This window comes from Megalobrama amblycephala, linkage group LG16 (assembly GCF_018812025.1).
Source record: "Megalobrama amblycephala isolate DHTTF-2021 linkage group LG16, ASM1881202v1, whole genome shotgun sequence".
Lineage (NCBI taxonomy): Eukaryota > Metazoa > Chordata > Actinopteri > Cypriniformes > Xenocyprididae > Megalobrama > Megalobrama amblycephala.
In genome coordinates, this window is record NC_063059.1 from 2,654,159 (window position 1) to 2,681,984 (window position 27,826).

General features: G+C 38.6%; 1 protein-coding gene across 2 annotated transcripts in view; it reads right to left on the minus strand.

The window, feature by feature from the left end:
- Nucleotides 1–27,826, minus strand: part of LOC125249311 (tyrosine-protein kinase receptor UFO) — a 51,314-nt gene extending 23,488 nt beyond the window's left edge. Inside the window, exons 1-8 of one of the 2 annotated variants that reach the window (XM_048161576.1) lie at nt 27,190–27,826; nt 22,489–22,696; nt 21,126–21,226; nt 20,736–20,918; nt 16,139–16,219; nt 14,805–14,920; nt 11,088–11,271; nt 13–152 (exon numbers count right to left, since the gene is read on the minus strand). In XM_048161576.1, coding sequence (XP_048017533.1) covers nt 13–152; nt 11,088–11,271; nt 14,805–14,920; nt 16,139–16,219; nt 20,736–20,918; nt 21,126–21,226; nt 22,489–22,696; nt 27,190–27,349 — 1,173 coding nt within the window. In that variant the 5' untranslated portion in view covers nt 27,350–27,826. The remainder of the gene's footprint in view (nt 1–12; nt 153–11,087; nt 11,272–14,804; nt 14,921–16,138; nt 16,220–20,735; nt 20,919–21,125; nt 21,227–22,488; nt 22,697–27,189) is intronic. The other variant, XM_048161575.1, reaches the window with a different exon arrangement.

A 27,826-nucleotide genomic window follows, 5' to 3' on the forward strand; every position in this document is an offset into this window, starting at 1 on the left:
GTGTACGGTTACCTGTTCCATATTCGGTGCGCTGTACTCCATCATGTATCCCTGTAGTTGGCCGTTAATCTTTCCAGAAGGCTCCGACCATCTCAGGAACACTTCTGTTCCGTTCACCACAACCGTCACATTGTCTGGGGCCGAATCCGGAACTAAAACGCAAATAAAACAACAAAAATGATCAAAACTGTGTGACAGGAAGAAAACCAACAGAAACAACACCGAACATCTACACTCTCATTGTTGCTTATCAGTGGATAAGATGCTTAGATGCCCTGATTTCTGAGAGACTCAAAGAGACAGCAATGCGGCTATCAGATTTGCGATCGCGCCTTCATTTCATTCATAAAGTTTTACACTCATTCACTTCACACACTTATTATTGTGTAGTGATTTTTGAGATTTATGTATAATATCATGCTATGATCCCCTAGCTCAGCTGTTATCCAGCAAACACAAGAAGTGAAAGGGTCTGCCGAATATTTTTCCTATTATTCGGTAGAAATCGTTATTTGAAGTCATTATCTATGCCTTTTCCGAATAAGGTATTCGGCTTCAGGAACATCCCTACATATGAGAGGTATAATTTCATGTGTCCCAACATTGACTATCAAAGAGAGAGTCACTTCACACATCACATATATACATCATATGCAGGGATATAAGTTTTAGTTTTTTGTACATAGATTAAAAATGTCACATTTGTTCTTGTATGCATTTCATTAATTTTGCTTGCTTTCTATAAGGGATTTTTGATCATGTATTTGATGTTGTTTGTAATTTCAAGATGCAAGATGACTTTGACCTGTCCATCGCCGCTACATTTACCAGCAGATTTAATGGCATGATCTCAATATTGACTTGTTATTATTATGATGCAAAATAACTTCATTTCCAAGATGAAAACTACATGCCACTCACGTGTGATGTGATGTGGTCATGCGACAACAATGTTGAAGTACAGCTGTTACTGTGTGAACAATGCCTAGTTTCACTTTTTTAATGAATAGTAAATACAAGTGTTCTCTGCTGTATTCAGCAAGTAGTAAGATTGTATTACAGTCAGAACATAGCCATATTTTCACTTTTGAGATATTCTGCAAAATTGTAGCAAAGAGCCTCTTTTACTTTTCTCTGTTTTTTTGTTAAACTCATTTCACTGCCGCTGTCTCTGTTTCTAATCCAGAGCAGCAGAAATAACAACACACACTGGCAACGGCCGCAGTAACGGTCTGGAAATAGCTCTCTCTCTCTGCGTGTGTGTGTGTGTGTGTGTGTGTGTGTGTGTGTGTGTGTGTGTGTGTGTGTGTGTGTGTGTGTGTACGTTTGTGCCAACATCCCAGAACAGAATTCTCTTAAACATCAGAATCCAATCAGTTTCTTAGCACATTTTCCCCCATTGCAGGTATGAGAGAAAGCTTGTTCTTTGTCATTTCTTCCTGTAAACACACAGTCTGCGCGTCCCTGCGCTGGAGACGTTGAGAAACATGGCGCAGCATTCAGATGATGTTATCAGGAGGAGTTTCACGTCTGATTGTTTCCACATGTGTCTCGGGCTCATGGCTGTGAAAACACACTTTTGTCAAAAGCGCTCTGCCTTCCTCTCCCGTCTCTATGGCCTAACCTTCTCCCTCAATAACTTTCCTTTTTGGAAGACTTCTCTTAAACTTCCACTACGATCAAGCACACAGTTCAAAGAAACCAGGAAAAATGGGTGACAGGAAACTGGGTGTTACTAAAACTGGAAGGATCTAGTCATAAATCCAACAGGTATTGTGTGCTGTGTAAATCATTGGGAGTGCAGTTGTGGTGGTGGTGGGTGGGGTCAGCTTGGATCCTACTCTATTACTGAATTTGTATACGTGACCTGGACATTTACCAGTAAACCTTGGTCAGCATTTTGAATTCTTTGACTATGAAACTATGAGTCAAGTGTTTCTTTGAGCACATGTGCTGCTTTACAAGGTCTGAGTTTACCCCAGTCTTAAAGCAATTAGTCACAAATTGCGTTGTTTACTGTTTGCGGTCACACGCGGTGTAAAATGTGCTTCAGAAAGGTTTCCTTTGACTGTTCTCTCATGCAGACAGGGCTGTGTTTATGGGAATATACGCCACGTACACAAAATTCTGTTGCCAATTAACCTTTTACTGCTTAATCCTGTTCTGTACACACACAGTTCAGTGATTTACAGGAGTGAAAACCACATTCTACAGTTGAATTAACCTGAAAATGCCGGTAGTGACAATCGCATTTACATAAAATTTTATACAGTGTGTGCTGAGCTGAGCTGAACTGAAGAACTAGTTGTTAATGCTTTATTTAAACACATCTGTATGCGCAAGAAAAACACAGGGAAAAAGGCGACTCATTCATGTTGCCAGATCTTGCCAAAAAAAAAAAGCCCATAATAAACCAAAATAAATCCAAATGCTTTATACTGAATATGAGACCAAAATACCTTAATAATAACTGGAGATGGCAACACTTCAAGAATGTGCTCTGTGAAGCAGCCTTCAAAGCTGACACAAAACACGTCTACAGCAGTCAATCATCACAATTTCAGAAGTAAGTTGTATTTTATACACACACAGACAGGGCCAGCGCTACCTATAGGCAGAGCAGGCAATTGCCTAGGGCCTCGGGTTTTGAGGAGGGGCCACCAAAACCGCAACATCGCCTGGACTCCAGTCCACCAGCCACCAGTCAAGAGGGGAGCAAAATACTAGCTTCACTGTTCATTGGATATAGTTGAATTGTCACTTAATGTCGAACCAATTAATGTCGCTTTGTCAGAGTGGGTTCGATCTATTCGCCAAAACGAACACATCCTGTGGGTGATGCGAAGCAAAATGCTAAATAAAGCTTGCCATAAAAAGCCTGCAAACGTAATGATTATGAACGTGACAAAAACAACAAGGAGACATTTTAATTGTTTATTAATAAACTAGTGTTTTCTGAATCAGTGTCGGCTGCAAAGATGAAGATGACATTACTGACTCCCATCTCCGTGGACGCGCTTAGAGAGACATTGCACATTTCATTCGGATGATCATCAGAAAGCCTGTTTCTTTTCGTTTTGAATTATTTTGTTTAAAAGTAGATATTTCAAGCTTTCTATAGATATATTTCTCATGTCTGTGACTGTGAGGCAAGGCAGCCGCTGAGTTTCGGTTCATTTAAGACGCGCTCCAGTTCACGCGCAAGTGATCGCGCAGGCGCCTCCATGTCATGATTATATTGTCAGCTATATTTGCTTCTTATTTATTAAATCCAGGCAATTGTTTGATGAAACATTGATTAAAATTAAGATAGAATTTATACTAAATGAAATTCACTTTAAATAAAGGCTTTCTATTAAACAAAACTTAATAAAGTGAAAACAAAACTTAGAATCAAAAATCATGTCTGACCCAAAAATCAAAATCATGTCTGACCCAAAAATCAAAATCATGTCTGACCCACTGCATGTCTCAGAACGTCGCTATGGTCTCCAAGCTGTCAATCATCGCATTTTCGAGAGTGAGTCGTGTTCCGTACACATATGTAATGATAATTTAGGGGAATCACTCCTGCATTTAAATGCGGTTGTCACTCCTGAAACTTACAGTGTGTACGTGGCCTTTGACTACCTTGTGAATCGACGCCCTCAGGGCACGGGTGCCACCTTGTGGATAAACGAATTACTGCAACAACAACAAAAATTAAATGCGCATGTGCAAAGTACTCGCTGTTACAAAAATCTGGCGCTGCGCACTCACGTTTGCGTAAAAAGTGAAGTATACTTTGGGCTTTACTCTTTCAAACAAGTGGTGCAAAATTTTGTTGTTGTTATATTGTATTTCATATGCCATTTTACATCTGAAATGAGGCAATCAGAAATGCTCTATTAAAAGTCCTTAAATGTGGCACTGAAAAGTCTGATATACTGTAGTGATTCAGTTCAGACAGTTAATTTACAAAAAAAAATATAACTGCAAAATACTGAGTAAACACTGCTGTTAATAACTAGTCCACTATTTTACTTTTATAGCTTCCCCAGCACTGGAGGAGAAAAGTAGATCAGTGATTATGATTATGTAAGTTCAGCTCACAGGTTTTAGTTAATCCGTTCAAACAGAAAGTGCCAAACCAATTTCGTTGGGATATCAGCGATCAGCTTTGTTTTTTCTCTCTCTCTCTCTCTCATCCCTTGGGCAATGTGGGACTCTGGGAAACTAGTAAAGAGTATGTTTTTTCTATCTTCACAAACCCCCTCCTCTTTTTCCTGTCCTATCCATCACAGCATTCCTCTGCCCCATTCACTTTTCCCACAGTGTGTGCATGTCTGTATTTCATTCCTTCTTTTTTTTTGGCAAGAATAAATCAAAGGTCATGTAAGGTCAGGGCAGACAAGACAGGGGCCGCTACATGAAACGGGGGAGGGACAGAAACCAATGTAGCGTGTTTTGGGAAAGCAGGAAATTCTTTCTTGAGGAGAATTTGTAGGATTAGTGCATATAGCAAGAGAGAGATGAAAATTTTAGTGCTCAGAGTTTGCTCTTTTTATAGCTCAAGTGACATGGTGTTGTTCTCAGTTAAGTATCAGCTTTGTCTAAGATGTTTCTCCTAGAATATTAGGGGGACGTATCAAAATTCAAACAGACAAATAAAATATTTGTTGACACACATTAGAGCTATAAAATTCATGTAGCAGCAGAGATCATGGAAGAATCTGAAATATTTGAGTTCATATTTCTCTCTCTCTCATACATCTGTGATCAGTTGAACTCTATAATAAGTTGCAATGTTGCTCAACAGCTGTAAATAAATGTTACATCCCTACTAGGGTTAGCTGACCCAAAAATGAAAAATTCTGTTGTTATTTACTTTTCCACAAATCCATAAGAACATTGATCAACACACATACACAAAGCACTTATGATAGGGTAAATGCTGCTTGACCACTGAGGGTTATTCTTGTGTGTCTCGCAAGTGCGGTTGAGCTTCTGTTTAGCATATTACATATATGTGTTGTCAATGTTTATATGTGAATTAAATATGTTCATCATATAAAGCGATTGTGTCTCTTCAGAAGACTTCAGATCAAACCGCTCAGTTCATATGGATTACTCTTAATGTGTTTTTATGAACTTTTTGAAGCTTGAAGATTTTGGTTGCGTGGACTTAAAAAATATCAGAGAATATAAAAAAAATACTGCAGTATGAACGGTATGACACATTTGTAACGTGGTATATACCATCACATAACCCACATCTTTTCTTGTGGGGAGAAAGAACGGAGGGACAGCAAAACAAAAAAGGCATTTGAGAGTGAAGAGATGCTAAAGAAAAGCTTCGAGTCCACCACCCTGCTAGACTAACATAATAAACACACTAATAACACACAAACTAAAAACAACACCACACCTACACACACATATAAACACACAGTGCAGCCAAACATGACCAAAACACTCTCCTGGAAAAAATGAAACATTTTCTTCACTCCTCCATCATTCCATCCCACGTACAGACACAGCACTGACGTAAATTATTCACTGGAGATTGAAAAGACGAATAAAACTGAATCTGGTTAAGCAGAAGACACAGAGAAAGAGAAGTGAAACCTTTTTAAAGACAACATGAGATGGCAATACAAACCCATTTTACCCATTTCCCAAACTCATGTATTGTATAATATGTGTGTATATGTGTATTTGGTATAGTGTCCGAGGAGAGGGCTTTGAGATCGGAATTTGGCCCAAACCCAGAAGCAACCCCCCCCCGGAGGGGGTTGCTTCTGGGGGGGATGCTGGAAAACCTGTCATGGAACCGAGGTAAGTCAGCTCTATATATAGAGAGAAAGAGAGAAAGAGACCCTCCTCTCACTCTGATTGGGTACACTGTAAAAAATGACTGTGATTTTAACAGTAAAAGACTGTAAAAATGCTGCGGTGAAAAACTGTTAATTAGTTTACAGAAAGTTTCCGTACTATATACGGTGAATAACTGTAATAGATCTAACAGTACATTTAATGTAATTTTACGGTAAAATACCGTTAAATTCACAGCTTTTGGAAGTGAAAAATAACAATTCATTGTAAAAATTAAAACCGTAAATTGACATTCCCACAATTCCCTGCATGACACTTCACATTTGATATATTTTCGTTGAAATAACTCTGTTTCTTCTTAGTTTTTCTCATTTTTTTTCTAATCAGTTATGTACATTAGGGTTTTATGTTACATCTAATGTTGTTAAATTAATGTTTATTGCATTTTTAAAATGTCAAGTGTGTTACCATGATGGTGTTTAGTGTGTGTGTGAATGACACTGTGTGCACCTTCTATATGTTAGTGTTGTCCTTCTCAGCTTGTGATGAACTTTGATTAATCATGTGACTCTCATCACCACTGTGTTTGGTGACTGTCAGTGTATTATAAAGGTACAAAACAGATATTAGTACTTCATTAGGTTGGGAAATTAACATTATATCAGTTAATGAAATACGTTATTTTACCGTAAATTTAACAGATTTTTTTTACGTTGCTACCGTATTTTTACGGTAAAGTTCTGGCAACCACAGCTGCTGGTTTTTACCGTAAATTTTACTGGGTTTTTTTTTTTTTTTACAGTGTAGATTATCTGAACGTGCTCCTCTCGATTTTTGTTAAAGTGCCCCTATTATGCTATTTTAAAGGTTCTTAATTTTGTTTCGGAGGTCTCCTATATCAGGTTTACATGCATCAAAGGTCAAAAAACGCTTTCATTTTCTCATAATATACACTGCACATCACCACTTTTTCAATGATGCTCAAACGACTCGTCCAAAGCTTCAGTCTCTCTAAATCCCTCCTTTCCACGACCCAGCCCTGCTCTGATTGGCCAAACGGCACATTCTGTTGCGATTGGTCTCCCACTAACACCGTATGCAGAATAGAAATGGCCATTACGATAACTGATTCAGCTCCGGAGGCATCTGGAGCTCAGTGATTGTACCACTGTAAAGACGATAGCGTCAATTTTACCATATCAATCCAACCATGAGACCGATGATGAAACTTTGGAAGAACTAGTTATTCAACCCAAACCTCAAGGACGACCTGAGCAGGAAGTTTCTCAGTGAAACGATACTCAGTTTGACAAATATTATGAGATGCTACAACTGTAATTCCTCACCATCAGCATTAACAAGTATATGTCCATCAACAAACCCATGTGTATATTTCTAATTTATTGCGATGCACATGTGAGAACTGTATCATTAACTGTATCAATAACAGTGCAAACGTTAGCTCAGAGTAGTAAGAACGACAGAGAATCTGCATTAATGGACAGTTTTAGGTAACAGTGAGCCACAGCTGATCTGCAGAAGTATTTCAGTAAGACAGTGATAACGTGAGTTAGCCGAGATCTACACAATATAAAACACAAAACTACGTATTTTGAACACCCAGTAGAAAATATGTACATCATTAATTAATCGTACTTACAGGCTGTGAGCAGCAGGTTGGTCCAAATAAAGTGGCTATTGTCCTATCTTTAATGGCGTTTTGTAAATCCCATTTAGACCTCATGGAGATCTGAGAAGCAATTGTGAAAATGTTATTCTGCTGTGGTAATTCTAACCACTGACTCTTCACATCCTCATCCTTTTGGAGTGTTTACAAAGAGAATTTGCTTTTGCAGAGCAGAAAACAGCATCTTCTCTAGAGTATTGCAGATCGTTTACAGTCACAGAGAGCTAAATTACATATTGCACGAAAGGTAATATTCGAAAAAGCATAAAAGGGGCACTTTAATAAAACATCATGTGTTCTAGACCAGATGTGAGCGGATGTGGAGAAAAGAGTTCAATGTGTTTTGGAGCAAGAAATGAAAAACCTGGAGTGGAGTTGGAGCGGAGTGATTATAGTGCACATACTTGATGCTTCGACTTCTTTTGGAACTATGCTCATTGCTATAGAACAAGCAAGTTACTCAACATTAACTTTACTCTTATTCGTGCTGGAGTACAGCATCTCAGCTATGATTAACTGCAGCCTTGTTCCTATGGCCAGCTTATTTATAGCACATGAATGTGTGAAATACATTGGAAAGGATCTATTTTATTACGCATTAATCATGCACAACTAAACCTAGGATGTGTAATAGGAAACATACAGTCAACTCTGATTTCATGTTGATGTTCACAATTGCTTCACCTGGAGATTATATTGAGAGTTAATTGAGCATTTTAGCTGAGGTGTCCTTATTTTCAGAGAACAACATCCCATGTGTCTCCTCTAGAGCTTCAGAAGAGACTTCAGCAATGTTTCAGACTGTGTTCAGATTTACCAAGTCTACGATCAAAAGTCAGATATATGAACATGAACATTACTTGTCAAATTCTTCCCAGTCCTTGAACTATCCCTGAACATTCATTTCATAGCTCTCAAATATATCCACTAGTGTCACCAAATGGTACTGGAAGAATAATGACTGTTTTCAAACAGGTTCCCGAACACGCCCCCATCTGTTATTGGTCAGGTAAACAGATAGCTCCACCCCAAAGTCATGCCGTTGAGCGGATGCTGCCATGATGGGCTGGTTGAAATGATCAAACAAACAGATCAATGATGTGGTAGTGCTAAAAGTCCAATTGTTTACACTTCATGAAAGATTCATCCTAAGAATGGATATTTATTGTTGTCTCTGCGTTTTAAGCTGGGATATGAAGAAGTATTTTAACACTATAAAATATGACACACATCCCCTATAAACAAAAGAGTCCAAATGAAGTGAATAAATGAAAGAAAGCAATCACTGAGGAATAACATTTTCCAGGAGCTTCAAGGAAATTCCTCTTGTGCTCTCATTAACTCACCAGGTGCCTCATTTATAAAACGCACAGATTTGATCTTAGAGTGTGTGTACGCTAAAATCCACGCCAACGTTCATATTTATAAGAATGGTCTTTGATGTGGAAAAGTGCTTAGCACCACATCAGGGTCTGAGCAGACATACGCACTTTTCCTCGTGGCAGAGAGTCGGAGAACTGCAGGTATGTGGAAATCTAAGCAATTCTTGCCACTCACCGTTCCCATGCAAAGCATTTGGACATTGCCTGGTGCTCTATTACATGTTAATGACATTAACTCTTTCCCCACCCGTGCTTTTTTTAAAAAGTTGCCAGCCACCGTCAGCATTTTTGATCATTTTCACAAAATTGTCATGGCCCCCAGAATATTTTGCTGTATGAATATCTGAACATGCAATTTATGAAAAGAAAAAACAGAGCACCATTTTTTTTTTTCATTAAAACACTTGAAAAGGTAAGTTACGGAAGAGGATTAGGGCCAAGCAATAATAAAAAAATAAAACTATCTCGAGATTAAAGTTGTTAAATTTCGAGAAAAAACTCGAAATAAAATGTTGAGAATAAAGTCGTTAAATTACGAGAAAAAAATTGTTAAATTACGAGAACAAATTCGTTAAATTATGAGAAAAATGTCGTTAAATTTCGAGAAAAAAGTCGAGATAAAATGTTGAGAATAAACTCGTTAAATTACGAGAAAAAAGTCGTTAAATTACGAGAACAAATTCGTTAAATTACGAATTTGTTCTCATAATTTAACAACTTTTTTCTCGTAATTTAATGACTTTATTCTCATAATTTAACGAGTTTATTCTCAACATTTTATCTCGACTTTTTTCTCGAAATTCAACAAGTTTTTTCTCGAAATTTAACAACTTTAATCTCGAGATGGTTTTATTTTTTTATTATTGCTTGGCCCTAATCCTCTTCCGTAGTAAGTTTCTTTAAAAAAGCAACATTTTGAGCAAAAATCTGAGAAAAACAAGACTACACCCAGATCGGATTCAGAACGATGATCAAAACATAGATGAAGTAGACTGAATCCATCAACACCCCCAAAGCTTGTACAGTCCTAAAGCTCATCCTGGGTCGACATTTCATTCGGTAACATTAGGCAGTTTGATTCATATGCTGTTTAATGTTTGATGATCACGTTATTTTACATATGCATCTGATTACATATGCTATCGCTTGTTTCTGCTTCTGCTTCGCATGTCTTTTGATCAGGAGATTCAGTACACTTTCAGAAGATGTGTCATAGCGCCCCCTACTGTATAACAGTGAAAACACAAAAAGCAGGACATTTCCATCAAAGGCGGAGAAGCGTTGTCTCATAAATGATGGAAATTTCCATTAATGGTGGGGAAAGAGTCCATTAGGTGGCGTTTACAAGGCGGAGATCTGAAACCATTCAGCTGCGCACAATTTTTATAAATCATCTATGATTTATAGAATTCACGTCTGGAAGAGAGGCGTATGCACATGTTTTTGTATGTGTGTGTGTGTGTGTGTGTACATTTGTCCTTTGAATCACACGTACACACATTTGAGAAATGAGCCTAAGATCAAATGTAGAATGGTTTCTACACAACATTTTATAAATGAGGCCCCATGTCTCCATTTCTTACTGTCTGTGTGTATTAAAGCTTCACTCGCAGCCGTTTGTTTCAAAGAAACATTTTATAATGCCAATTTATGGAAAGTACCCAACAGCCACATGCCCACCTCTCTCTCTCTCTCTCTCTCTCTCTCGCTCTCTCTCTCTTCTACAAACACTCCTTCAACTATAATCTGGCATGGAAAAACTTACTACAGCTCAAGTACAGTTACGGCTGACAGAAGCTCAGTGCTGAAGACAGCCAGAGCAGAAAACACACACTCACAGCCACCACACCAAACCCTGGAGACGAACCTCACAGCGCACAATCACAGACAGATCTTCAGGATCAACTGGACATTAGGGAAGGGCATTTTGGTCATTCCTATGTGTTTTCCTGTTTGATTCCTCATCCCTAATGTACATTACCATACACACCTCTTTCTCAGTCCCTGGTCTTCCTGCCCATGTCAAACAGCGCTCAGTGTTTAGCAGACACAGACCTCACACATCTAGCTACTGTAAACACACTTCATCTCTTTTGACTCCAGCAGAATCAGCAATGTGAAGACTGCACTGTAACACTGTAATGATCTGAACATGAGTACAGCATGTCCTTTCTCTTTGAGCATGAGAGAACAAATGTGCTTACCTCCTTCGCTGGTGCTGACGGTGACCCACGCCGTCCAGTTAGAGATACCCTGACTGCTCTGGCAGGCCATTCTGAAATCATATTGGCTGAAGGCTTCCAGATCCGATACCAGACGGCTGGTGTCTAGTGCGCTGACCTCCTGATTGTAGATCAGCTGATCGGAGTCTTCACCAGAAGCTTTAACCTGAAAGGTATTGGATTTTAACAAAACCATTAGATGATTTTTAGTGGCTTGTTATAATTTCCTAGTGCCATCTATAACAGGGCCTCGCAGAATGCTATTAAACCTATGAAAACTTTGCCGAACACCAAAATCCAAAAAAAAAGACTTTTTTTAAATGATCAAACACTTTGTTTTTTGCAAATCACAGATATGCAAAAAATTAAACTAGTGTAAATCTTTTTGATTCACACTTCAACAGATCTCACTCTACACATTGTTAGTATATTGAATGGACATTCTGCGACTATGGAAAATTATTAGGGGTTCAAGCACGTAGCGCTGAAACCCCATTGTAATTGTAAAAATTTCCAAGGTTTCCAGCATTCTCCTCTAAAAGTGATCGGGCAGACCAAACCGTAAGTCATAGAGACTTGCAACTTTACTCACACCATCTACAACGTCACCAAGGCTTGGCCCAATCAGCTTGATGGGGGCGCTACAGCAGTAAAAAGTAAGAAATGGCTCATAACTGCTAAACCGTTAGGCGTAGGCTCAAGTGTCTTATATCGCTGGAATCCTTGGCTCAAGACAGAAATGCATGCCTCGGATTCTGGGTTACATATATTTTGAATTTATTGAAAAACCTTTTGCTAACTAGTCCTAGGTTTTTGGCCCGATCGGAGCCAAACTAATGCAGCAAGATTCTCTGATACACGGTATGTAAGAGCTCATTCTGTGGTCACGTGAAAAAGGGTGTGGTGATTGGCCACTTGGTGGCACTATAACATGGAAATAACTTAAAAATGGCTGTAACTACACAACCCTAAGTCTGATTGACTTGAGAATTGGCATGCGGTGTCTTTGTCCAAGGTGCCAAGATTGCCTTTGAGGACATTCGCTTATCTCGAAAAATGCTTGAGCAGCTAGCTATCAGACAAGGTTAATGGAGGCAATGAACTTTGGCAACTAGATTTGTGGCTCAATCTCGATATAAAACCACTACAGCACAAATGTTGAACTTCGGCTTTTGGATTGCTATAAGAGCGTCATTTAAAAAAAAAATCATTCCTAGACGAAAACTCAGATTTTCACATCATAAGGTGAGCAAATGCGGCACATGTTTATGGAGATCAGCTTATAGGTGGCGCTATAGCTTTAAAACACAATGGTCTTTTCCATCTATGATCTTGGTGGTTACAGACTGGTTAAAAAAAAACACAGAATACACATGTGCTTAAAGGTCTTAAAAACGCTGGTAATTGATGCTTGCAGCTATATTTATTATTATTTTTATTATTTAATGAGGCAAGAAGAAGTAATGAATGGTGTGTGGACACACACAGGGAATGGCCACTAATTACTTGAGTGAAATGTGTGACATTCACTTTCTGTTTAGGACAAAGAAGAAGCATCTACTACCACTTCTCTTTTCCTCACATTCCTGTGCTAATGTCAGAGCATGAAGTAATGCTCAAGAGCATAAGTTTCTTACATGTTTATTCTGTGATAACGCATAATTATGTCATATTCTTTGTTGGTACACTTATAAACCTGGTAGTTTTCCAGTGTGTGTGCATGTAACATATATACATATGAAACATATGTTCTTTTTTTTGTTTTTGTCTTTTTTGGTTTTATGGTGCTGTACAAATTTATGTTGCTGTATCTTTTGCAGAAAGAATAACATGACATTAGAAGAAACTGCACATGTCTCCTGTAAGTTATCTTGAACCCAGAATATTCCTTTAATACATGATCGTGTGCATTAACATAAGCACATAATCATGCAGCTGTCTTCCAGAGCTGGTCTTGGCACATACACACACATTGTATTTCTATTCAATAAAGTCATCTCCACCTGGAGACATGCTGCTGGCACAGCAGGACACATGAAAACACCTCACTCAGCAGGAGGAACATGCTGCCGATGCAAAGACGCACAACAAACAGCCTCAAAACATCAAACTCTGGCAGAAAGCTTCCCTTTAACTAACCACCTACCCAGAGTTATACTGCTTCAAATCATTCTCGGCTGTCGGAATTACAGAGAAGAAAGAAAGTTTGGGCTTTATAAATGAACAAAAGCTTTAGTGGCATGACTAAAAATGATTACAAGAATTCCATAGAATTCAGGCTGCATGCAAGTTTAAACCAGAAATACAACATAAAACAACAAAATACAATGTGTGAATCTCACAGAAACTGTCAAGAAGTGACATTATATGTTGCACAAAGAAAATGAAATGTTGTGTGCACATAATTCTGGAATACGCATATCTAAAAATGCATGTAAAATATCCTTGTTTCTATTTGTCTATTTTTTTAAAATCTCAGAAGCTTCAAATGTGTGGCTACCAGTGAGCAAAACAACCAGACCAAAGACAATAAGCATGACAAAATGAGAGGTCATGCTTTATAATGTGTATAAAGCTTATTGTAATGTAGTGAATGAAAGAACTGACTCATGAATGGATCAGTGCTGCGGTACGAAAGAGCAGATGTGTCATAACACGCAGAATTCATTCTTGCTGATTATCTTGAAGGACTTCATTTTGAAGTGAGGAGTCACACGTGAGTCACGACTCTGTGATTCAGAGTGAGTCAATAAATAGAGCGAAAAGAGCGCTGCTGGTTACTGACTCACACAGCTGGTGAATTCCCCTCTACGACGGGTTAGTTTAACTGTCCAGACCACCATTTACAAGACCTGCAATGTATTTCTGTATTTGAGGTGACTGGTGTCTCTATCCTTTCTAGATCATTTACTTCCATTCAGAACTTTTGAAAAGAGGACAGCAAAATTAGATGTAAATGTGATCATATGAACGTAAATTGAATTACATGAATTACAATCATTTTACTGTGGCCGAGTGTATTATCATGCACCTTCTTGTTTGTCTTTGATATTTTTTGGCAAAAGTATGTTTGGTTAAACAATAAGCTGCTTTGCACTGTTATGCTATATATGGCCATGTTCATAAATAAAGAAATCTATCTTTCTCTTTTGTCAGTTGAGCTATGTTAAACGTTTCTGACTCTTTCATTGTTCCTCGCTTCTTTTTTATTATCCCTCAGTTCCCTCAGGTTAGTGTGTTTTGTCTCAGTTTGGGGCGTTCGGTTCTATAGAGTTGAGGAACCAGGGGAGGGGCGAGGGCTCAGACACAAGAGCCTATTTTTATTAGAACCAGGCACTTTGGGGTGGTGCTCAGGCCAAGCGTATGACACACACACACACACACACACACACACACACACACACACACACACACACACACACACACACAGCTCACATCCTACCAGGGCCCCAGAACATAGGGGGAACTGGGCCTCAAAAGTGAGTCGTACGGGGCCTCTTTCGAAGTGTGAAATGTGATACTCTACAGCACGATTAAGCAGCATGTCTATGTAGGTAAAAGGGTTCTGACTCACATTTGTAGGACAAAATAGATGCACCATAGGCTTGTCAAAGTCAAATGATACAACAGTTTGAAACAAACAAACACACACTGACTCATTCTGTTATTGATGAATTGAAAGATTGTCTTGGAAGGTACCTGAACAATGCAGAGGCTGATGGGATAGATTCCTCCAAAGCCCATGTGCCAAGACAGACGGACACTTGAATTAGTGATCTCTTCAGCTTTAATGTCATGGGGTGGGGAAGGAAGGACTAGACAGAAAGATCAAAGAAAGATATAAAACATTTATTCCTAAAAATGGCTAAAATATATTTGTGTTTGCACATTTTGGCTACATTCAGACTGCAGGAAAATGTGACTCAATTCTGTGGTCCTAAAATACAGATAAAGGTCTGATAAAGGCCTCCGTCTGAACAGTCATATCTGGATTCTTGCGACTCTCACATCACGTATCGTCATTCATCACAGTTTTGCACAGTTTTACATACTGGTAGTTGTTCGGTCACTGGAGACAGTGCGCTGTTATACTCATAAGTATCACAGTGAGAGCTTTATACAAGCAAACCTTGAGGAGTTGTACTGCAAATGTTTACATTTTCCCATTCTTTCAACTTATCCTTGTTAAACTTCACTGGCTTCCACTGCACTTCAATGAAATGTACTATTTAAATCAATATTTGTATGAACTATGTATGTTTTTGCGTATTGCAGCATCAAATACTCCAGGAATCAATAGTGACTCAAGACTGTCAAGCAGTAAATGAGCTGTAGACACTATGAGCCCTATTTTAACAACTGTCTGAAGCGCATGGCGCAGGTACTCTTATGGCGTGTCCGAATCCACCCGTTGCTAGTTTAATGACGGAAAAAATGGTCGCCGTGCCCGGCGCAAAGTCCAAAAGGGTTGTATCTAGTCTCTTAATGAGTCATGGATGTGTTTTTAACATGCAATAAACCAATCAGAGTGTCATCTCCCATTCCCTTTAAAAGCCAGGTGCGCTTGCACCATGGCAGATTGCGATTTACATGATGGAATATAGACACATCCCTGTGTGTGTAACAAGCAGAGTGTACGCTTGTTGTGTACCCACCTATAAGTGCATACTACTAAAACGCCCTTTAAATAACAAAAAAAAAATAAATAAAATATTGCGCTACTGACTTTAGAGCAGGTTTCAATTTTCAGTTGCCTTGAAATAGCAACACGCCAACAATGCATCTGAACACACCTCGTTTTCAGACCAGCACGTCCATGGGCGAACAGATGAGCACAAGTGCATTTGCTATTTAAACAATGTGGTGCTGGACATGAAAATGATAACTGTGTTGAGCTGAAACTAGGAAAAACTCTTACATTGCGCCAGTTGTATGATAGGGCCCAATGTATTGGCTGACCACTTGTGAACGGCAGGTGAAAACAGGGCCTAGAAGCACACACAAGCACTCTCACTTCAGGACGTCACACTTACCCGTCACAACACCCGTGCCAGATGACGCCACACCTTTGCGATTATGTGCCTCACAGGAGAAAGAGCTGGTTTTATTCAAACCTGTTGAGAAGTGAAACAACATGGCTGAGAATGCTGAGACCAAAAAACCTGCAAAGTTGGGTTACACTTCATTTTCATAGCCCACTTCTGTTGGTTATAAGTAATGTTGTACTTGTCAAATAACTCTCATTAGAGTATTAGTTGGGTATTAGTAGACTGTTAGGAGTAGGGTTACTTAGCAGAATAGGGGGTTTGATTTAGTAGAATAAGTTGACATGAACTTGCAAAGTTACTTATTGTCAGTAGAATATCTGTTAAATAAAGTGTTAGAAGATATTAAGAAAACAGTCTACTAATACTCTACTAACACTAATAAGAGTTGACGTGCAGGTGCAACCTTACTTATAGCAAAGTCCCTTTAAAACAAGTCATTTCACTCATCTTTGAAACGCCTCTCGGGCATCCTGGGCATCATGCAATCTCTTTGAATGGGGAAACATCAAATTCTCCAAAACTGTTCGCCAACCTTACGATATTTGAAATCACCAATGAAATCTAACAACAACCGGCTCATACATTTAGTTTCTAAACGCTCGAATCATGACAAAAAAAACTATTTTTCAGGCTGGATCAAGCTAATGCGCATGCGCAGACCTAAATGCGCGTCTCTTCTGAGGCGCGCGTCTGACTGTTTCTATAGAAACCGGTGATTCTAACGGCCGCTGAAGTGACGCGATGACTTTACCAGACGGCGATCGGCTCTTATTTAGAAGGCGGGACTTATTCCGCCATATTGCGCGTTACACTTTCTCCCATTCAAAACAATACGAGTGACACGTCTTGTGTTATTCTGTAGTCTTTGCTTATAGTCAACAGATTGTCTAATAAAGTGTTACCCAAAGTTGTGTTGGGTTGTGGTTGTGTCTGAGTTTCAGAATGTGTTTGTAGAGAATTAAAAAGAGCTGATTTGAAAAGAGCTACTTCTGCTTTAAGGAAAACACTGAGGAGAGGAGCGCGCGCACACACACACACACACACGTTTGTTTTGCTATCTTAGTGAGGACTCTCCATAGGCGTAATGGTTTTTATACTGTACAAACTGTACCCCTACACTACCCCTACCCCTAAACCTATACCCATCACAGAAAACTGTCTGCAGTTTTACATTTTTAATGAAATTTTGTTTAGTATGTTTTTAAAACAAATAAATATGAGTACTCATATTGTCCTCATATTTCATGTTTACATCGTAATACCAGTGTAATACCCATGTCATTATACAAATTTATGTCCTCATAAATCACAAAAACGCACACACACTTACACACACACACTGCACATGCTGACATTCACAGAAACATGTCAAATGAAGGCTCTCTTTCTCACACACAGCATTCTTCGCACTTTCAGTGAAAATAACGCTTGTGTGTCATTCAGGAACACTATGTGTCCATTGTTGAAAGGCCACAGAAGTTCAATATGAAGGGTCATCGGATCAAATTCTGATGGACAAGAGATGAGTGGTGTGTGTGTGTGTGTGTGTGTGTGTGTGAGAGAGAGAGAGAGAGAGAGAGAGAGAGTTTAGCACAAGACACATGTAGTTTCACCTCGCTTTATTTCCTTCCCCAAAACTCAATCTGTTTTCATCAGCACAGATTCAAGAAAAACAAGTTCTTTTAACAGCGTAAACCCATCAGTTGCTCAACTAATAACCATCCTTCTGCCATATAATACAAAACTGAAAGATCATTGCCTTATAATACATTTTCCCACAATACGAATGACCTTTCCACTACAAAAGACTAAATTAAGACATTTAAGAAGCATTCAGCTAATGTTGCAGCTATACCTTACTGCCAAAAAAATCAAATATGAACTGGAGTGCCTTTGCAAAACTTGTGATGATATGGTATTGTGGGCATTTGCTATGTGTTTATTAAGGTGTTTTGTGTTTTTTGCTTGTTTTATTATCTGCTAGGCAGAAATCCTAAGTCTAACTGCCTGGAAATGTGCACACGTCTCCTCAAAATGTAATACTTAATGTTGTTTTATCAAACCCCTGACCATAAGTATATGGTAATAATAATGCAGCTTGCTTTAGCGAACAGCACTGAATGCTTTACGAAGTGTTTAATGTTCTCCCTGTGAGGATTGGTTCTGTTGCATTGACAGAAGGAATGTTATGGACGGAAAGAACCGCCATTTTAGTTTATGAAATTCTTGAATGAGTGTGAGTCAGTGGGTGTGCGTGAGTGTGCAAGCAGAAGTGTTTCATTCCAAAGAGGTGAATGCACCACTAATGGTCAGTTGTCCACGATGAGTCAAAGCCTCACTCTCTCTCTCTTCAGCTCAGTACAGCTGGAACAACAACACAGGCTGTATGTGGCACTCTGCTGTGGCAGGTTTTCAAAGGCCTCCTCCTCTTCCTCCTCCTTCTCCTCATTTTTTTCCCTCTACTCTTTCTTCCTGTCCGGCCTTCCTCTCATCTCCTGCTGCTCTTTCACCAGTAAGCAAAGGCCAGCGTCTCAAAGGATGATTCCCACTTGGAAAACAGCCAGACAGTCCGCCTGCTGCAGAGAGACTGTGTGTGTGTGTGTGTGTGTGTGTGTGTGTGTGTGTGTGTGTGTGTGTGTGTGTGTGTGTGCGTGTGTGTGCAAGACAAGTCTTAAAGAAAGAATGTCTTAAAGAAAAAAATAGATGACTAATTTGTAATATTAGTCCAAGCAGTTTATTCAAAAAGTCTTGGGTATCTAGATGTGGCTCGGGTACCTCCGTCAATGTAAGTCTATGGGAATTTTTTTGTCTGTTTTATCATCCACCAGGTGCAGCACACATTACAGGATGAAAGTGTTTGTCCGTTATTAGTACGGCCACATCTTAGGCAGTAAGCGTACGTATCAGCTTGCATGTTACAAAGTTTATAGTATATATGTGAGCCCTAAGTTTTTGCTGTCCTTGAATGCATTTGGCCAAAATCTCATTTTAAACATGTAGTGCTACGCAAAGTCTATTTAAGACTGCAGGGGTGACGTATTACAAGTAACGTGAGTTAAGTAATCAGATTACTTTTTTCAAGTAACTAGTAAAGTAACGCATTATTCGAAAATTTACAACAAAATATGAAGAGTTCAGATGCAAAAGCCACTAAACGCCACCTCCGTCAAAAATGAGATAATGATATTGAGCGAATCCTCTCCACACATAGTATATATTCATCAAATTCTTCATACCAGCTAAATCCCAGCATCAGCCCATTCAGAAATACCGGTTCGTTGGCAGAAACCGCTAAACGCCACCTCCCGTTGTCAGCAAAAGCCTCTAAGTCCACAGAAGAACCAATCAGAAGATGCAAATCGAATCATATGATTTCAAGATGAATGATGGTGTGTGTATGAGCCGCTTTCAACAGCCGAGCTGCAAGTTTTTATCATGTTTTGTCCATCATTACAGTAGCAATTACAGGATTTGGTGAGTAGCAAGTAAACACAACAGTGTTCCTTCTGCTGTAAAACTGACATAAACGGACGTTTTACTATGTATTCTTGTCCAAAGAGATGGCAAAAAATGCACACATGGACTTTACAGTAAAAGACAGTCAAATTTGTTAAATATCAATGAATTGACTAAAGTGACATTTTTGAAAATAAGGCATTTCCATAACTGACTAACAACCTTTTCATTGCCATTAAAGTGAAATTACTGAACCTAAACATAGGAGCCTGATAAAAAAAGAAAACATGTCAGACGGACTTAGAGGTTTTTGCATCTGAACTCTTCATATCTAACTTACTTTTTCAAATATATAACTCAAGTTACGTTGTTTTCCCATTTAATGACTGACACCTCTCCTGTCTTGAGAGAAATCTGGAGTAAGTGCAGAGGCGTTGTGTGTGTTTCTTCTGCGTGAATTTTTTCGCTGAACTGGTTTGGGGGGAAAAATCATGCATTTCTTCTCCTGCGTCCTAATTCTTCTGCAACCCAGAATGGCAGCACAGCTGAAAGGTTTGTTTGAGCTGCGCCCTCTACTGTACAGGCATGAATTTGCATTTTCTTCAGCCTGAGACTTATTATTTATTTATTTTTTGTCATTAAAAAAGTAAGAGAAAGTATGAGAAAAAGTAATGCAAGAGTAATGTATCGCATTACATTTCATAAAAAGTAACTAATGCAATTAGTTACTTTTTATAGGGAGAAATGCAATATTGTAATGCATTACTTTTAAAGTAACTTTCTCAACACTGGCTAATGACTAGACAGCAAATGCTAGACTAAGACACTCTTCTCTGCTCCTCAAATACATCAAAAATTAGCCTTTTTATGCATAGTGTTTCTTGAATATAGTACCAGTTCTGTATTTACTCTTGCATTGTTGGTGCAGAAACGATCGGGGCACTTCGTTCAAGGTTTTGCCGACATTAAATAACTCATTAAGTAACTCATGGACAGATATCATACATTTAGATATGGGATATGGAAAAACAAGGTTTACACCAGTCAGTGTCAATGAATTTGTTGTTAGGCAAGAAATGTTGATTGAAAAAAAATTTGAGTACAGTTGTATCAAAATAAGCCATACCTGAGATGTTGAGTGTTGAGGGCGACAGGGATATCGGGTCATCCAGTTTATTGAGAGGAGCCCCGTCCTGTAGCCAGATGACCCGTACAGGTTCAGGAGGACCATGAGCCTCGCAGCGCAGACTCAGCCCTACATTAGCCACTACTGACAAATGGTGCGGCTCCACTGAGAAATGAGGGAGACCTGAAGGAGAAAGAAAGAGAGATTGGGAATCTATGTATCATTAATGTGCTATAGTGGAGTTCCCAAAAGTGAAGTCTACTGTTAGTCACAACCAAAGCCAAACTCCCAGAGTTTGGCCTCTCTGCACAAATATTCCCATCACAAAGCAGATGTGAATTTAAAGGGAACATTGGATTTTAAGTAACATACACTAAATAAAGATAATACCTTCTACTTGGATGTGCCCCTCAATGGAAAATGTCTCCTCTAAACCGGAGTAAACCGCACACTGATAGCCGCCCATATCTGAGAGCTGTACCTCCTCTATCCTGTAAGCAGAAAGTGGATGCTATTCATCTGAAATTTTAGTCACAGTCTGATGTGTTCATTTGGCAGAAACTTTTCTCTCAAAGTGAATTCAGTTTTATCAATATGTGTGTTCATTAGGATTTGGACCCACTGCAGCACCAATCAGCTTTAGAGAAAGCACAGTGTTGTTCTGAAAATATTTATGTATGTATGTGGGCTGATATAATCAGTGTTGAGGGTTACAGGTAATGAGATTTTATGTAATTAGATTACTTACAAAAGTAGCAAGCACATGTTACTTTGGGAATAATACATAACATCCTAGTTGGTTTTTCTAATAAGCAACATTTTTTTTTTTTGTTTGCTGGCAAAAGAGTGATATTGGCTTAGAATTATATATCTACAAACCAAGCATATCACTTCTATATTCAAAGAGAAAGAGCCAGTCAGACATTACTGTCCATACTAATTTATAATGTAACTTAAAGGATTAGTTCACTTCAGAATTAAAATTTCCTGATACTTTACTCAACACCATGTCATCCAAATGAAGTTTAAATGAAGATTTTTCCAGGATTTTTCTCCATATGGTCGGTTTCACCATGGTTCAACAGGTTGAAGGTTCAAATGTCAGTTTCAGTGCAGCTTCAAAGAGCTCTACATGATCCCAGACGAGGAATAAGGGTAACGAAACAATCGGTCATTTTCAAAAAAAAAAAAAAAAAAAAATTAAAATAGATATACTTTTTAACCACAAATACTCTTTGCATGTTCACTTTGTACACACTGGATCGGTACTTCTGTCTACGTCACGCGTGATCTTTCCAACGTGATTACGTAATGTGTGGAGCATCACAGAGCAGTGCAAGACGAGCATTTGTGGTTAAAATGTATATAATTTTTATTTTATTTTAGAAAATGGCCGATAGTTTCTCTAGATAAGACTCTTATTCCTCGTCTGGGATCATGTAGAGCTCTTTGAAGCTGCACTGAAACTGACATTTGAACCTTCAACCCGTTGAACCCCAGTGAAGTCCACTATATGGAGAAAAATCCTGGAATGTTTTCCTCAAAAACCTTCATTTCTTTTCCACTGAAGAAAGAAAGTCATAAAAATCTTGGATGAGTAAATTATCAGGAAATTTTAATTCTGAAGTCAACTAATTCAGTGCTTTTATTAGGCATTAACACAATAATGTACATAACAAACAAGTTAAAAGTAATGGTCCCCAACACCGATCATGGACAGATCTGCACAGACGCATAAAAACGGCATTCCTACTTGAGATCACTGTAAACCAGCCAGCTGTTTTCATCTACGGGGAACTGCATCTGGTTGGTGTCAGCTAAGTCCAGTGGTTGTCCCTCCCTCAGCCAGATCACATCCAGGGGCTCCTGGTCCACCCCGTCCGCTCGCAAGGTACACCGAAGCACCACTGGCTTCCCAAGAGAAGAAGTCACGTTCTCAGGGCTCTCCACAAAATGTAGACCTGTGCAGTGCAGGAAAATCAGGAAAAACTGGTTAAGTCAGAGGTAAAGTCAAGACCATCACTTCAGCTTCCAAATTCGTGGTACTTTGAAAGATACAATGGTGCTAAATAATTGCCAGCCAAGGCTTTTACATGGTGCTCCAAAGTACGTCAAAGCACTAAATGACCACAAAAACATGGTACTTTTTGGTTAATGTAATTTTCTGGTGTCTGAAGAGCTGGTCATCATATTGAAAGGGTTAATCCATCATTTTAGAAGATGAAAATTCATGACTTTATAAAAAAACTTGCTGTTTACATTCCTGAAGGAAACTGTGTGTGATTCTTGCTAGGGTCATTGCTATGCGGTGGCTAAGATGTTTCTTTGTGGGGGTCAGCCATTATAAATCAGTGGTTCCCAACACCAGTCCTTATCACACACAGAGATATTTCTGGTCTTGTAGTCTCACCTCTGAGTTGAATCAGGTGTGTTGGAGGGAGTCCAGGACATGGGTTGAAAACCACCTTGCTTCTTAGTGGTTATTCTGAATCCACCACAAAGTGTCAATGCTTTTCTCATCCTAAGATATGGCTTAGCCCCTTCCATTTCTAAATGATTTTGCATCCTTGTCTCTCAGTACATTACATGAACTTATCAGACAAACCTTCTTTTCAATGCCATTGGGGTGGTGTAGCTTTGTGAACTGATTTTGTAGGGTAGGCATTCAAAAGCACAACCCTCCCTCGCATGGATTTTTAGGATGTGAATAAGACCGTAAGACAGCAAATCAGCTCTCTGTCAAACATCAGCATGGACACGGCGACTCACTTTCCATTGGCTCCATGCATTTCCATCTGCCTGAAGAACTGGAATGTTTTAAATTCCCGTGTCGGCATGGAGTCGATAACAAGCTCTGCAGCTGAAGCTGGAGAGATACCAGAGGCATGTAATCCAGTATTAGGCCAGATCCGTGTAGTTTAGACTCATTCCGAATTCCTTCATGCTTAGTAACTCAAGTTTTGGATTTTCTCAAAGCTGTCAGACACTGCCGTGACCCTTAACCTTTGACCCTATGATGATTATTTCACCCAGTGTGACATGGCATCCAAAACACTTACTAACACACCCATCCCTCTTCTGCGTGGACCTACTTTCTCAACGACAAGAAAAAGAACTGACTTTCAGAAACTTTGGGCCACTGTTCACATTCAGGGGAATACTCAACAGAAACACTTAAAGAAAAGTTAAAGGATTTTTTTTTCCGTTTTCATTCCTTCCAATGCATCTGGAGATTGTTCAAATATGAATGGGGTGAACAACATGTTGACACAGTCAATCTTTCAGGGAAGGTAAAGGAGAACACACATACGCAGAGATGCGAGCCCCAAGTTGATGTTTAAAATGAGCCCCACTAAATCCTCCTGTCATGGTTAGTTTTTTCTTTATATTGCTATAGTGGCTTTTAGCTTCACTAGTTCTTTTTAACATCTCTCCTTTTATGATATCCTGAAAGTGGGCGGTCAACTCTGACCTGATCTGTCTTTGTGTGCTTTCAGCTTCCTTTTAAATATGAATGTTTAAAGTCAAATTAAAATGGTGTTCCAAATCCTTTTTACTTTCGTAATAAGGCATATCTTTCTAAAGAAAACTATGTATTCATCAAGAAGAAACTTCTGTATTCTTGTCTATTCAGCAAGAAACTTTCCAGGAAGAACTGACTCTGTAGTGAAAATGGCCTCTATATACACTACCATTCAAAAGTTTGGAAAATTACTATTTTTAATGTTTTTGAAAGAAGTCTCTTATGCTCATTAAGCCTGCATTTATTTGATCAAAAATACAGAAAAAAACAGCAATATTGTGAAATATTATTACAATTTAAAATAATGGTTTTCTATTTTAATGTACTTTAAAATATATATTTTTTTCTGTAATGCAAAGCTGAATTTCCATCAGCCATTACTCCAGTCTTTTGTGTCACATGATCCTTCAGAAATCATTTTAATATGCTGATTTGATACTCAGTTATTATTAAAGTTGGAAACAGTTGTGTTGCTTAATATTTTTTTGGAAGCTGTGATACTTTTTTCAGGATTCATTGATGAATAAATAGTCAAAAATAACAGCATTTATTAAAAATAGATTTTTTTTCTAACAATATAAATCTTTACTATCACTTTTTATCAATTTAACACAAATCCTTGCTGAAAAACATATTAATTTCTTCCAAAAAAAAAAGAAAGAAAAAAAAAAATACTGACCCCAAACTTTTGAACAGTAGTGTATATTGTTACAAAAGATTTAATTTAAATAAATGCTGCTCTTTTTAAACTTTTTATTCATCAAAGAATCATAAAAAAGTATCACGTTCTAAAAAAATTGTAATAAAACATTTGTAAAAAATCAGCATATTAGAATGATTTCTGAAGGATCATGTGACACTGATGCTAAAAAAATTCAGCTTTGCATCACAGACATTAATTATATTTTAAAGTATATTATAATAGAAAACCATTATTTTAAATTGTAATAATATTTTATAATATTACTGTTTTTTTCTGTATTTTTGATCAAATGAATGCAGGTTTGATGAGTAGAAGAGACTTCTTTCGAAAACATTAAAAATAGTAATGTTTCCAAACTGGTAGTGTATGACAGTTTTGCAATAAATTGCAATGATCAGTTGAGTTGGTCAAAACTGTCTATTTTAGTCCACAACATGTCTGTTAGGTTTAAGGCCAACCATGTTATCTTTAAACATTGTTCTCTTAAAAGTTGACCAAATTAATGATAAGCAAAAAAATAGGTCAATTTTGATTTCTAATTTCCTGTCAAAGACAACAGCTAACATGCAGGAAAAGCAGCCCCTCTCCATTATCAGCCCAGTCTAACACAGATCACTTTTTCTTTTCTTCTTGTATGTTTTCACTTGTCGGCCAATCTCAGTCTCCTCCCGTGGCTTTTTATTCGTTCTTCATTCAATTCATCCCCTCATCCGTCCCTTTGCCCCAAACTCAATCCATCATTTCCCCTGTCTGATTCAGCTTGGCCCCCGAGTCACATTCCTTCTGAAATCCCTCATCTGTCCCCACATCCCCACAATATTCCACGCTGCATGTTTAGGCTGCCCGTCCTCAGACTCTGGAAGATTTGATGTGAGAGTCTGATAAGTGTCCAATCTGCCAGACTTATTGGGAAAACACGTCACGTCTCAGATTCTTGGCTCAATATGTCAGCACAAGTAAGAGCCACTCTTAGACAACTTTAAAACAACTGTAAGTTTGTGTCTGGTAAACACTTAAACCCATTATCTTGCGCAAGACAATGCTACAAACAACTTTTTCCAGAGGAAAATGTGAATGATGCTTGCCTTTGCAAAAGCTGCTGTCATGATGCAATGCGGTTGGATGTTCTGGCTGGTTGCTAAGGTCATGCAATGCTATTGTTGTTAAGAGTGTTGGTAGGGGGTGGTTTCTTACTAACTCAAGTCAAAAGAGCCCACCCTCAAGTCTATAATACATTCTTGTCTGGAGATATATCTCAAGTCCCTACTTCAATGTAGGATTAAGCTTTGGGCTGTCAGGTGAAAACAGTCACATTGTTTTGAAAATAATAATATTATTAATATCACACAAACTTCTCAACTAGCCATGGAGCAAAACTGGTGAGACATAAATTGAGCAAAGTGCATAAATTAGTTGAGAGTGAACTACATGTTGTCAAGCATCTTTGATTGTTTGTCACTGTCATAAATGAGGCATAACCTGATATTGCTGAGTTCAACATGTTCCTGCGTCAACATTTTTGTTGATCCTGGAACTACATTCGAAAAAACCAATCAGATTTCAGGGACAAGTTTACAGATTATGTCAAGTTTAGGCTTAAAATCATGAATTGGTGCGTCTACATCAGTGTTTTTCATCTATCATTTCCCTCTGATTTTTGTGATAACTTTTGGGTAGGGTTAGGTTTAGGGGTAGAAATAGGGTTAAGGTTAAATTTTCAGACTAGAATGTTGTTCCAAGATCAACAAAATATGTTGACCCAGAAACGCATCTAACTCAGCAATATCAGGATGTGCATCAATGAGATGCACTGATCATATATGATTATACAGAGGCTCGAAAAAGTTTTTGGACACTTTAGTCAATAACCTTTGCTCATTTTAGTGACTATAAAAAGTTTCCCTCAAGTTCAAAGTGAGGAGTAACCGCCGATGTAGACATGAAGTTTTTCACATTAAGCGTCACAATACTTTATATTTAACTCTAAATCTATTGCAATCATTTCAAACATAAGCACTTAACTGCGTTGCTTGCAAAGTGAAAATTGTATTTTCTAATGCATATGACATTAAGACATTTTTAAAGAGTAGCTAACTAAAGTGTCCGAGTACTTTTTTTCAGACTCAACAACGATTATATTGATATTCAATCAGTGTGCATGCTCAGAAAACCTTTGAACCTTCAATGCATTGGTGGTTTTAAATCCAAAAATCTGGTAGATCTCGTACCTGACACATGCTCCGCGGTCCCGAGGCGCAGCACTGTCACGAGTAACAGAATGATAAGGTTCGACCCGGTCATTCTTTTGTCTGGTTTCGGGCCGCGGCGGTTCGGCGTCGGTGCCGTGAGGGAATCAGTGACGGTGGACTCAGACCGCATCATCATCATCGCATCGCTCCAGCTCTAACGCGAGCTCAGATTGCGCTTCAACTTTCCACAGATGAGCGCTTCTCTCGGATTCCTTAGTAAACTTCAAAACGGTAAAGAAGGAAATACATAGAAAAACTCGAATCCTCAGGTTCAAAATTGCAGCTGTCAAGTTGTCCCCAAAATTGTCATCCGTTGAAATCTGTTTCCAAAAGCAGCTAATTCGTTCTTTCTTCTTTTTTAAAGTTCAAAATGTTTTTAGTAATCCTGTACGTGAAGTAAGCTATTGAAGCGCGTGAAGCCGAAACCAAAGAGCACTCTAGAGTTTTCCAACCAGAGTTGTTATTTTTGGAATCACGACGCGTATTTTTGTCAGAATTTCCTTTTGCCTCCAAAACTCTCTCCCATCAGGACGCCTTATTCCCTCTTCAGACGAACTCACATTCCTCCACTCAACTTTTGTCCATTCTTTCTTTCTCCTCCCCTCCTCCATCTCGC